The 13941-nt window shown below is 39.3% G+C and overlaps 1 protein-coding gene across 4 annotated transcripts in view; it reads right to left on the reverse strand.

Annotated features, from left to right (window-relative positions):
* Positions 1-13941, reverse strand: part of NEDD4L (NEDD4 like E3 ubiquitin protein ligase) — a gene marked incomplete at both ends in the record, with an annotated part of 133766 nt that overhangs the window by 16107 nt on the left and 103718 nt on the right. For 2 of the 4 annotated variants that reach the window (XM_079548116.1, XM_079548115.1), the window contains 7 exons: positions 1680-1734; positions 3911-3988; positions 5271-5468; positions 6495-6614; positions 7088-7219; positions 11668-11727; positions 13049-13123. In XM_079548116.1, coding sequence (XP_079404242.1) covers positions 1680-1734; positions 3911-3988; positions 5271-5468; positions 6495-6614; positions 7088-7219; positions 11668-11727; positions 13049-13123 — 718 coding nt within the window. The remainder of the gene's footprint in view (positions 1-1679; positions 1735-3910; positions 3989-5270; positions 5469-6494; positions 6615-7087; positions 7220-11667; positions 11728-13048; positions 13124-13941) is intronic. The other 2 variants (XM_079548117.1, XM_079548118.1) reach the window with 2 other exon arrangements.

Genomic DNA, 13941 nt, shown 5'->3' on the forward strand with positions numbered 1-13941 from the left:
CTGGAGGTGTTCAAGGCCAGGTTGGATGGGGCCCTGGGCAGCCTGGGCTGCTATGAAATGTGGAGGTTGGTGGCCCTGCGTGTGGCAGGGGGTTGGAGCTTCGTGATCCTTGAGGTCCCTTCCAACCCTGGCCATTCTGTGGTTCTATGATACTGTGGGAAGAAATGCTACAATGGTTGTTAGAGTCAAATAAACTGATAAACTGCTGTTTGCAGTCATTTGCAAAGCACTGAGCACAACTTCATCACAAAGTCTGCTGTAATGCCCCTGGCATCACCTCTAATTCTGAAGTCCCCTGGTAGTACAATGGTGCCAACAATGAGATTCAAGGGCAATCTGATAGAAGCAAATAGTGTTGTCCAAAAAAAACCCCACCAAAACAGGCCTAACACCCAAACAAACAACACTCATAAATTCTGCAAAATTGCTAAAGAAGCTCGGATTGGGAACAAAGAGAGGCTTCAGGTGCAAATACACCTGTTTTTATAAAAGCATCAAACTATTTGAGGGAACATATAACATCAGCACCCCATTTTTAGAGACTGAATAACTTAAAGTGAGGGAGTGCCAGCAAATATACAGGTATCTTAAACACTGAAGTTTTATTCTTTGACCTTTCTGTGGCATAACTTGCCAGATTTATTTCCAGACATCTACTGGTAGGAGCAATTAAAAATTAAGGAAGAGATACAGAACACAGCAATGCTGATGTCTGAAAGGGCTAATCTCTTTCTTTGTGAGTGTGCTACTTCTGATTTTTATTTAAAATTATGTAACTCACTTAGAGGCAAAGATGGTTTAATAATGATTCAGTAACACAAAACTGTAGGTATGCTAGGATTTAATGCTACTGAAGGAGAAATCCTATGCTAGGATTTAATGCTACTGAAGTTCTGTCAAATACACAGAATTGCTGGAGGTTTTAGTTGAGTTTCGTGGAGCAAACAGACACTCTTCCAATTGTTCTGAGTTACTACCTCTGTGAAGATTATCCTGTCAGTAGAAATGCCCCATTAGAAAGCCCAGTTCAAATTTTAAAAAAAAAAAAGCTTTTTTGTGCTGCTTTGTTTTTAATCGACAAGAACTAACACAGTTTTTCTGAGGGGCTGCAGTAAGACAAATCTACGCTGAAGCATCACCTACAATGGAATTTCACTAACAGAAGAACTGAATAGATATCAGTTGGATATAGATATCAGGCTGGGTGCCATATAACATGCTTTAAATATGAAATAAGCTCAGAATCAATGCTGCCACAAGACCTCAGATGAGAAGAGAGAGAGTATTACCAGTGTTAATTTACTTGCTGCCTATATGTGGAGCTGTGGCCATCTTACTTTCTATTCCTAATGTACATTTTAATTTATTAAAGTGCAAATAAGCCATGGGATCATCAACAACAACAACAAAGAGTCCAAAATATCAACAAGAACAAAAGAAACCACAAAGAAAAAATGTTAATGCTTCACAAGTCAGAGAGGGACAAAGCTTGATGAGCCAATTATAAGCAAGCTTTTGGTGAATGTACAGTACCGTAGGAGGGCACTAAGTCTCTGGTATCAATGTCTCCACATATCAACACCTGGCTTCCTAAATGAAGAGTAAAATTACAAAGCTTTCACTTCGATATTTATTACCTCCCTTTGTCTAATTGCTGCAGTACCTGAGTGCTTACTTACTATGATCTATATAAAACGTTCTTCCATCCAAATGTATCCTTTCTTCCCAACCAGGCTGGAAATGGGAAACAAAAAAACAGAGAAAATAAGTGAAATACTACCATTCTCATGCAGCACGAAGCAATACATTATCCATGCCAGCTTAAATTGTCTGAAAGATGCCTGTCAAGTAGAAACAGGTGTTCTATGCCAAGGCCAATAATCTGGCATGATTCAAAGCATTCTCTGTTTATGCAAATGATTATATCCAATACGTAAGTATTTTTTTAAGGCTCTGAAGTGGAAGTTTCTTGCATTGGGGTTCACATCCATTTCCTACAGTGAGAAAACAATCACAAAGAATAGGCTGCCCACCATTTTTCAGTTCTGAGAGCTTCTCCTTTCACTTCTGAAACACCTGTGGGTTATTTACTGTAAATACTGAGAGTGAGACAAGGATGGCTCACCTAGTGTTCAATTCTTGCCTTTCTCTCCATTCCCTTTTCTCAATTTTAGTAATGAAAGGAGAATACATGGCACGCTGCTGGTGGATGCAATGCTGTCTGATCTAGTATTCACTGCACCTACAAGCTGTATGCCAGCTTCAGCCCTCTACGCAACACAGAATAGAAATTATTTCACTTCCACCTTTTCAAAATTACTTTTCTTCAACTCTGCAATCATCACACTGGGAAGAGACTGTTAATCAGTGAGTGCAGTAATTGGATAAAGATAATGGCTTTAAACTAAAGAGCACAGAATTAAACCAGATGTGAGGGGAAAACTCTTCAGAGTGCTTGAGGCCATGGATGGACCATGGGTAGCTGAGCTGGGGGGAAGCCAGCCCACAGCAAAGGTTGGTTCCAATGCAACCGTTCCATGGTTCCAGCCTCTGTCAAAAATGGCTTGTTTAAGCCTGTTACTAACTGAACAGTACCAATAATATATGTCAGGCTGCCTTCATTTCGCAGCACCTTTTTACCTCTTGGAATTAACAGGCTACTTACTCCTGTTCAGTGCCTCCCACCAGGCAAATTTGTCCTTGGAGAAAAACTACAAATATCAGTTACTTCCATAGCTGCTCTCCTAAATGCTCCATTACTGCTGTATTTTAAATCAGAAAATTCATTGTAATAAATAGGTTCAAGTGAATATAGCTCTTAATCTGATCAGAATTCTGAGATATGAGCCCTGACAAGTTGCCTAGCTTGACTTAAAAACAAGGCATAACTTTTTGCTAACCAAGACCTGAAGAGGGAGACATCTGGATGTTTCAGAGGAGGATGCCTGTGCCCCTCACTGCTTTTGTCACCTGTTGCCCATAAGCAGTGCTCCCTCTAGTCTGCTGGCAGAGCAGTTCTCAGTTAACTGCAACCCAGCTCAGTGCAGATCAGTACGACCAAAGACTCACTATTCAATCTGTTCAAAACCTAGATAACTTAATGTGCCACATCTGGAACAACAGGACAGCCACCCATCCTAAAGACAAAACTGTCTGCAGACATCATGTCTGCAGTACCTGCTGAGACTGCTGGTGACAACTAATGGCTTACTGTCACTGCAGCTTCCAGTGCTGCAAATACAATTCCAGTGGCAATTTTTCAAAAGCATGTTCAGTGCATGTAAGGCAATTAACATAACACTATTAAGGTCTGCAGCTTAGAAAAAGTGTCAGCTTTCACAGGTTATCCTCTGACATAAAGATACAGCTCATGAAAAACAAAGCAAAGCTCTGTATTCGACGTGCAAATCACTATTATGCACTGGTTACCAATATGACAAAGCCTTTGAGACTAATACAATCATTTCCTCTGCAGAATATGGAAGTTTCATTCAAAAATCAGAATTGATTTAGATTTCTGAACACCAGTATATACTGGTAACAGAAACAAAGTTCACTTTGAGCAATGTGCTTCTTTTTTTTTTTTTTTCCTAAAGCAGTTAATTATCAGCTAGTTAACCATTAATTGTCTAAAATCACATGTTCAGAGATAAAAACAAGGTGAGTTTCTTCAAAGCTCAAAGCTTCAGATAAACAAAGAAATGTTTAATAACCGCAGAAATACTACGGGCTGGCTGCACAGCCTGACTCATTCCCTGATAAGAGTTGTTTTGGTGTAAAAAACATTGCTTTAGGATCTCCATAAAAGTGATGAGAGCAAACAGTATGCATATGCATACAGTACAAGACTGCAACAGCAGATCAGTTCTTACAAGGTAGCAGGTATACACCCAAAGACATTGTCACTTACAGGAAGGGGGCCCAAATCATTGGGGTTCAAAGAAGCTTTTGTTCTCAAATGCACTGGAAATTTCAGCCGTGGATCTTCCTGTAACAGATACATGCAACCATAAATGCAGCATCTGCATAAAAAGTCATACACAGCAGCTGGAACAGCCACCTTCCTACATCAAAATTATCGTTTAAGTTTTGCGTTCCTGAGAATAAAATGCAAAACCCAAACATATAAATAAAACATGTCATGTTTAGCCTTGCCATGTACTTAATTAAAATTAATAAATTGTGATGATTTTTTTAGATGTTAAGAGGTAGGGTGGGTAAGACTTTATTAAGGGTGTTCTTTCCAGAGGCCTGTTCTTAGCAGAGCATGCATTCCTAAGTGCCATTTAGAGTCATCCATACAGTTTTGTCTCTCAAAACCTCAAAAGAAATAAGCCATTCTCTCATGAAAAGGTTGGAAAATGATGTAAATGAGCCTCTTACATTTTTATTAACCCCAGATATCACATGAATGAACAAAAGATGTAAAAAGAGGCAAGTAAAATAGGTCACAGAAGATCAATTTGGAGTCACAGTGATTGAGATCTCCACACATAACCTACCCACACGCATCTGGGAACATGATTAAGAGCCACCATTTGAAATATTTCCTTTAAAACAGTTGCTGCTGGGAATTTGAATAACATCTATAAAATTTAAGTTCCACTCGTATTTAAATGGTGACATGAAATGCTGAGTCAGCTTTGACATTTTTTCCTACTTTAATTTTTCCCCCACTTGCTGACTGAAAATGTAGAATTATTGAAAAACAGATCCTCATGACACAAAACAAATAATAAGATGGACTCTGCTCCAAAGATGAACATACATTATTTAAACAGGAAACTGATTCAAGAATTACAGGCAGCCTCAAACTGAACACCACGCCAAATCTCCATCACACTGTATGCCAGCAAAACCCAAATTTGAGGAATTTAAAAGGCAATACCTGTATGCAATGGTTTGCCAAGTATAAAAAGCTCAAGCACAAAGTGCTACTGTATGGTAGATACGTGATACATAAATCCACCAAAAACGACTTCCAGTGGTTATGTACAAATAAGATTCCTTTCTCTGGGTGTAGCAGTGGCACCACTACAGCCACTGCATCAAATCTGCTGTTTCAGACGGTGGCTATGGTACACCACTGCATGGAGGAGTCAGTCTCACCGTGTTCAGCTTTATGAAACTCCACGTGACAAATCCCTTGATCGGAACTTGCATCTCAAACACAAGACCAATTCCAAAGCGAAATAGAGGGTTCTACAGCCCGGAAAACAGAGCAGCAAAGACAAAGCCATTTGAGGTTCATGATCTCGAATTCCCCTTACCCAGGTAGTAGTTTTAGTATTGTGATCGATGAAGAAGGGCCTGCCGTTGGGTGCTATCCGCATCTCCCAGCCAGGAGGGAGGAAGCTCTGCGCAACTTTGTGCTGTGGCTTGGGAGAGTTGTAGGGAGAGGGCTGCGGAGACTGCGGGTTGGAAAGGGTGTCCTTCACAGCTCTGTGCACCGGGGAGTCCTTCATGCCCTGTGGTGTGGAAGGTACAAGGATTTGCCAAATGCCACTTCATAAAGGAAACTGGATACAACGTGATATCACGGCAAGAAGGTTTTCATTCCAGCTGCAATTTACGCTACTATTAAGCACTATCACTGATTTCCTAGAATGCAGGAAAGTTATCAGTAATTAGCTGTTCCTCGTCACTCATTAAGATTTTCACTTTGAAGGGCAGAGACTTTTATCATATCCCTATGCGATGATAATGTCCGCTTTGATTACATATTTTACTAAAGCTGATCTGTACATGTCAACATTCCGTTTTAAAAAGGAAAAGATACAAGCAATGCTTTGCACTCTGCAGTGCAATAGATGCTAGTTCAAATAGGAGAGTATGCTGAGTGTGAAGTGACAGTATCACAGAATCATAGAATGGCCTGGGTTGAAAAGGACCACAAGGATCATCTTGTTTCAACCCCCTGCCACAGGCAGGGTTGCCAATTATCAGTCCAGGCTGCCCAGAGCCACATCCAGCCTTGCACTTCTTAATGGATGTCTCAACTACAATTTCAGAAAGAACATTTAAATGTGGCTTTAAAACAAGCAAGTGTAGGTTTAGACTTCTTATATCAGCTTGAAATTACAGGTTTTCAACAATTTGTCCAGCAGAAAACGTGGGAAAGGACAAAAAAGGTGCTGCACTTTCCATTAGAAGATGAAGGTTTTCGTAACTTTCTCTCCTCAATGCAGCCATGTTTAATCGATTTGTGAGATCTAATCATCCAAGAAAAACACAAATAATCTTTGATTGCACGTGCCAGACAGACTATTCATTCACATCATTCAATGATCAAAGTTAAGCGACGCTACTGTATGATGTGAAGATTCAGGTGGAAAAATGTTAGAAGAAAACAGCAATATGTCGAAAATAACACTAAGAATGTTATAACAACAGCAATGCTGTGCTGCATAACTGAAAGGGAGCGAAAAAGTTATAAAGGTAACCAAGAGAGAAGTCAGATACAAGTGGTCTGTGCTGCTAACAGTGCTTCTCACCTCGAGTGGAGCAGACAAGGTGACCGTGGGTGAACTGAGGCTGCGGGGCCGTCTGATCTGCGGCTCACTCAGATGGTTGTTGCTGTTTGCTGCTGATCCAACCATGCCATCTTCTGCAAGCTGTTTTAGATGCAAAACCAAGTTAGCCAGTCATCAAGACTGCAGTTCATCCAAAGTCAAAGCAATTGAAAACGACTCCAGCATTCAGGATCGTTATTATGACTACTACAGTCAAGCACATTATTTAATTTTAATTCCATAGCAAAGACACAAAACATCTGGAATTATTAATTAAGCAAAAGAACTTTCAAACTCAAACCTACGGAGACTTTTGTCTTTATTTGTGTTTGGTACCTCTCTGCAAATGCCCTCCCTTGTAGCATCAACTTAATCTGTAACTACTGAAGTTAAGAGAAGCATAAAAACAAAAATCCCAACTGCATTTTTTTATGATTATCCCGAACTGTTGTGACCACGCTTATTTTTTTTTTAAATTTGGAGTTCTAAAGAGCTGCTTCCACTGGAATTATACTCAGTGTGATGCCACCTAAATGCACGCAGTCTAAACAGAGCAACGGAACAGATCTCCATACCTGCATGATGGGCCGTGTCCAGGTTGTGGTGCGATTGTTGTGATTGACATAGTAAGTACGGCCCTTTGCATCCTTTCTTTCCTCCCAGCCTGAAGGTAAGCCTGGCGTGGTGTGGACATAGGCCACTGAAGGCTGCTCAACAAGAAATTACCATATTGTTATTTTTTAATTAGCTTAAGAAATTTAACACCTGTTCTTTGAAAAGAACTTGTTGATGCACGTAATTCTAAGAACTATCAAACATACAGAAAATGTGGTCTGAGAAATCATCTAATACAAGCTCTTCAAACCCCTCTGAGTCAAATAATAGTTTCTCATAATAATCTTTCGATTCACTCTTGCATGGATTCAGGTCTCTTGTTCCAAAACTAGCTAAGCTTACATGCCCTCAAACTTTTAAATTGGCGTGTTACATATAATGACAAAAAGAAACCTTGCATTGTAATGATTTTCCCTTAAGGTTGATTTTTCCCTTTACATTGGTGTGGATAAATAAGAAAAGGAAGTGATCACGCTTTCCAGTCAAGATCTCTCTAGTTCTGACCTCATCTCTACCACGGGATCTTGACTCAATTGCAGCAAACTGCTGAGGGCTTAAAAACTGAAGTCCAAACATCTTCTTAGTTACAAACAATTGCATTTAGGGTTAGGTGTCCTGAAGTAGAGGATACACACTAAAATTGAGCCCAAACTTTAGAATGAAAAGATACCGTTTTTCTAATTTAAAAGTTGCACAACAGAGACATCGCTGAAAAGAAAACATAGAGACAGTGAGGACAATGGCACCAATTATCATTAGACAAATCATGTCACTATTCAACACAATAGTTACGCTACAAGAGACATTGTCTTCTGAGGTTTCTATGGGCAGCAAAATATTCAGTGATTTATACAAGTAGACATTTGTTTCTGGGACATACAGTTAAAAAATACAGCGTACATGAGTAGCAATGCCTTTGGAGGGCAAAAAGCCTAGGAAAAAAATTCTAATACTGAACCTGTCTGCACCTGAAGGCACATTTCAGGAGGGAAGATGCCCAGGGAGTCAGATAACAATTCCAAATCATTATTCATGTCTTTAAGCTCTGTCACTCTCTAGTTTGGGACTCTTTTTCTCTGTAGACATCACTTGCTTGTACTGCTTCTGCATTCAGCAGGACAGCATTCTTGCTCTTGAATGCATGCTCTCTAATGAAGCAGATTCTGCTAACGTCTCATCAAGGACAAGGCAGGTGCAAGGTGCTATTCAGCATCTGCACCTTGCTATTTAGATCAAAATGCATTTATGCACTTGGTTCAATCAATAGATCAATCACATTAAAATATATAGTCACATTTTATGTATCAGGGTTCTATAATGCTAGAGATTGCTCTGCTTCTTCAACATAGCTGCCTTCATGGCAGAAGAATGGTGAAATCCAAAAGATCTCATCACGTGCTGGAATAAAGAGGTGTTTGAGCTTCACTGTTCTATCAATTTCTGCATGCCTTCCTTCTTCATCAGTTTCACTGATCCCTCTTTTGAAGCCTGAGTTTAACCACTCCAGACTCAGCCATTTGTCTTTGCCCAGCACAGTGATGACAGACCATAATTTACAGTGAGTAATGATGACTGCTGTGGGATTTTGAGTGTTTTGCCCACACCTGAAAGGCAGCTTCTGTTTCAGAGCTACTTCATATGCAAAGAACCTAAGTGCAGGCAGGAGAAGTTCAGCAATACAGGCAAATTACTGTAGCAAAGATATATTACTGAATTTATCTTTTCTCCTGCTGTAGAGGACCTGCTTTAGCACAGGGGCTGGACTTGATGACCTCTAAATGTCTCTTCCAACCCCTAAAACTCTGATTCTGTGAAGATTCAGTCCCACAGAGGATCAGCACACAGACATCTCTGAGCTCTTAAATTTTCACTGTTTGAATGTAAATCAAATTTTGTGAGCACTTTTGGAAGGCAACTGAAAGGCAAAGCAGCTGTGGAGGAAAACAGAGCAGGTTAGAAGAAATAACTGTAGTGGAAGAAGTCTTAAAAATACTGAGATCTCTTGCAGGAAAAGAGGATGCTGGAATATGACAGTGAATGTTATTAAGAGACAGAAGATGTTTAAAGAAGACTATTCACATCTTTTGTGTGATCTTTAAATAAAATCAAGGGAAGAATCAGCCTTGGAGATGACCCATTACCTCCACATTTTGAATTGCAAGACCATAGGCATTACAGCACAACTAAGGCAGCTTGGATAACTGCCTGTTTCCCTAGGCTCTCAGCTTTATTCACCATGCCTAACCACAAAGCAAAAAAAGAAATTACTCTTTCAGTGTCCTTATAAACAGTGGTTTGTGTGGTATGATAATTCTATTTAAAAATATTAATACAGTGGAAAACTACTACTTAGGGATAAAACATGTGAATGACACTGCACAGCAGGATTTGGTAACTTCTCAAGTCTCAAAGGTTCTCAGTAAATTATTTTTCTCTGCTTTACACTCTTTGCCCCAGCAAAGTGATTTACAGCAATCCTTGTTCTTGCTTCATATTCTTAAGACCTCTTCCCAGGGCTCTTGCTTAAATCGGTATGTTTGCTTTTTAGCAGAGCAGTGTAGTTGACACAGTGAGCTGGAGAACCGTATGATGATCAAGAAAAGAAATCAGAAAGGAAAATGAATGGGTTAGAAAGCTGATGTGGCACATTAGGAGACAGAAAAAGGAAAACTGATAAGGAAGCTGAGTAATACCCTCTGAAACAAACTCCAGTTTATTAATTTCCAGAGGAGCCAAATGGTCAGTTCAGGCAGCTGATGGTTGTGATAAGGAGAGCACCTTCACCGAGACTGTTCTGACCACTGCTACGCTGTTAACTGGTGGTCATAAGGACACAATAAGTGTTTGAGTACAGTCCACAGGCCAAATTTTAATTAAAAATTAGACAACTAAGGTAGCTGATATTCTGGGTTGTAATAATACAGCTTCTATTTGTGGCAAGATGGCATGATGCAAACAATCAGCTTCAACTGACTTGGTGCTGGGAGTATACAGAAACACTAGAAAGATGCTCAGCTTTATCATCTGATCTTCCCTTAATCAGACTATCAAAACAACTCCAACTGCCAGCAGCCCTTCTCCTTCCTAGTGGCTGGGTTAATGCAACCATGTGCGCCACCTGCGAAACAGAAAGCTTGCCCTTCAGTCTTCCTGCCATACTTCAGATACCAACATGAAGATATTTTACCACACAGAATAGAAACATGGGTGCTTTATCAAAAGGCTTATTTGTGATGAGTATTAGAGGAAGTCTGAAAGTAAAACTGAACTGCCCTAGAAACTTCAGCATCGACAAATCCTACATATTTGTCTACATATTTGATGTCCCTAAAGGACAAAAAAGTGGCAACCTTGGAAGAATGTGCATCTGGATTTAAATGCGAGAAAGAATTCATATTTAAGTCCTGAGCAGTCTGCGGATTTGGTATAGATGTATATTGAATGAAGACAGGGAGGGAAAGGTTCCCATTAATTAAGCTGCAATAAACTTACATTGGAGCTACAAAAAAAAAGAGATATTGATTATAAGATAGGGAAGTACGAACTCAGCTTTAGCAGAATTAGCAGAAAGTATTACAGTTTTAAGAAGTATGATCAACACAAGATCATCTACTAATAAAAAAAAAACTGAAGGAGGATTTTCAAGGACACAAAAAAATCAGAATTTGCAGGAACTGAATACCAGCATGCTCCTCTGATTCTGAAAAAACAGTAAACACAAACACCATCACAGAATGCTGCATCAGAACACAAACTGAGGCCTGACACCACTGCATACAAACAGGAAACATACCAACTTTGATTTACATCCCTGAAGTAAATTATCTAAGAGTGCAAATACTCATGAAAGCCAATTATTACTGTCAGTGGATAATGCATTCTATGCAACAATTTGTTTCAGACTAACGGAATGAGACTTTTTTGGCAAAGATCAATATAAGTGAAATCTGCTTGTCTTTAATTATGCAGAAAAATTCTTTCAGAAAAGCATTTCAAGAACTTCACCAGACGAGCAAAGCAAAATTTCAGCCTTGCAGTGAGGAATAACTGCTGGAAAATGAAAATTGGCTGCAATTAAGACCACTACAATCCATAATGATGTATCATTGCACAGTTCTCAAATTAAGATCAATCTTATGAATCCAAATGAACCAGTCTAACAGAGAGTAAGGGAAGACAGAAGCACAATGAAAGATACAAGTATACTGAGTTGATATCTTTAAACATTGGTTATTTCAAGTTTTAAAGAATTAGGCATTGTATCTCGTTTCTTAGAAGTTTATGGTATGTTTTTGGTTAAGCTTTGTTAAAACTAGCATATACAAGTAATAAAATAGCCTTAAACTGAAGTTAGAGTGAATAGAGCATTATTTGAGCAAATCTGAAGCGTAACAAATAAATAACGAAATAAATGCAACTACTGCTTCAGTGGCTGTATGTCAATTATCGCATTGCTGCCCTGTGAAAAAATGTTAATTACTGTACAAGACCTAAATTCGCCCACATTTCATTTAGAGATAGTGTTGGATAAAGATATTACCGTTGATTCCTCACCACCTGTGACAGTTGAAGAACGAGCTCTCCTAGATTGGCCACTCTGCTGTTAAATGATAATTAATGTTACAGGTAAGTACACTTGGTGTTGAAGGACACAGTTTACTCTTACATCTTGAGGAATAAGGAATCATCTACAATCTAAAATTTATTGAAAGAGCAATTAGGTTTAAATAATTTCAAAGATGATGTAGAAAAAATTAAGCCATCAATCACTGATAAACAAGAAAGAACTTGACAGAAAAATCACCAAAGGAACTAATTTCAAGAGTTCTGGTATGAGCAGTATTGCTAAGGATGACAAGATCATTCACTCTGAGTGTAACATGATTAATTTCCCTTAGAAACAGAATGGATCCACTTTGATCATCAGAAAAAATTAGATCAAAAGTATGAAATCGGCATTTCAAATTTTCACTAAGGATTAATACAGTCAAAATCAACACAATTTAGAAAGAAGGTATGGATTTAGTTGCTGGAAGATAAACTATCATTGGTTCAATAAAGATTGAAATCAAGAAATGTCCTTGTAATAATAGAGCAATGATTTCAATTATTCTGCTAAATAAATGAATGCTCTGCAATAGCAAACTGAAAGGTGGATCACGACAAGGCCCCAAGTGACTGCATGAGGTAAAGAAACTCATACTCCATGAGGTTATATTAAATTAAGCAGCAGACCATCTCTGGATCAGACTTCGTTAAGTGACAGTTTCCTCTAGTATGGAGAGAAGACAGTTAAGGCATAATTGTACTGAAAACCACACAATTGTTTATCCAGGGAAGAAAGTAAAGAGGTGCATCATCCTTCATAAGCACTCTTTTGAACAACAGCCATTGCATGCAACTCCAAGCAACAAATGTGGATACACCAAACATACAGAACACACAGAACAAAGAGAAAAATACTGCAGTTACAGTTAATGTCTAACCAATAACAACAGAAAGAAACAAAGGAGAGACATCAGCTTTAGCAATGAACTCATCATAAGCTCTCTACTTAATATTTTCACAGAAAACTTGTGTAATCTTTTGTGTGTGTGGATTGATATCCTATCTGAAAACACTCATGGGAAGGTTTTCTCTCTCCACCTCATACATCAACTGAACACAAGTGTTTAGTAAACTACATTTCTGTGTTAGGTAACTGAAGTCAAACATGACTACACTCTGTCTCAAAACGTTTTTTCTCTCTTTTGGAATTTCTCACTGTACTTTGACACTATTTTAGTTTCCAGAATGATTTAAGATAGCCACACGTCCATAACTGCACTAGATCTGCCTAGAACTGATCTAGGAAAAGACACCATTCAGAATCAGATGACGTTAAAAGAAGAAGAAATAAATAAAAATTAGCTTTCGTTTACCAAAGATAATTGAGACTGTTCAGCAACTGTATCTGTTACACTGCAAGATCTCAGTCTTGAGGAAGGATCTCTTTGCTGAAAAAAAAAATAAAGAAAACGTCTGTAAGTTTAACTACTTTCAAGTATCTTGGAAGACACCTTAGAAAACCTAGAGGGAGAACAAGCAGCATAAGGAAGAATGCAACTCCTGGCTGAATACTGTCAATATAGTCCTTGGAAAATCAGTACATAAGAGCTACTGGAATCTCACACATGGCTTACTGCACTAGGTAACCCTTGTGTCTGTTCCTTGATGTGGGCACAATGAGATGCCAGTAACACATAAGATGACACCCTGAGCCTGTGGTGGGAAAGCAGGACGCTCTGCAGAACCTTCGCTGGGAGCCTTGCTGAGATCAAAGCACCTCTAGGTACAGCCAGCAGCCTGAGGATCTTAGCCAGGTTCATGCAAAGCCAGACTAGATTTGGGTTTAGGGAAAGCCCTGGATCCAACAGCCTGCACAGTCACTGAGCTGATCTCACAGCTTTTGGGAATTTGGGTCAAGAGGAGATGTCAAGCAGGCACATCCTGTGTTTAGCTGGCAGTGCCAAACCCTTCCTACCACCCTGCTCAATCCGAATGATGTCTTTTTGCTATTAATACAAATCTCAGAACTGGGCAGATTTGCAAGCCCAGAGTTAAGTGCTGGATCAGGCCAGTGAGCTCTCGCAGAGGCCAGAGCCGTGGGAACAGTCACAGACACAAGCTGCTGTGGCAGATCCTCTGGGGCCATGGACTGAACACTGCTGACCCACTTAATCTCTACGTGCAGACAGAATAATTTCAGAGCTGCTTCGTTTTATTCCTTTCAGTAACACAACACCCAGTTCAATGGGTAGTGTAACAGACACTA

The sequence above is a fragment of the Tetrao urogallus genome (genome assembly GCF_951394365.1).
Source record: "Tetrao urogallus genome assembly, chromosome: Z".
Taxonomy (NCBI): domain Eukaryota; kingdom Metazoa; phylum Chordata; class Aves; order Galliformes; family Phasianidae; genus Tetrao; species Tetrao urogallus.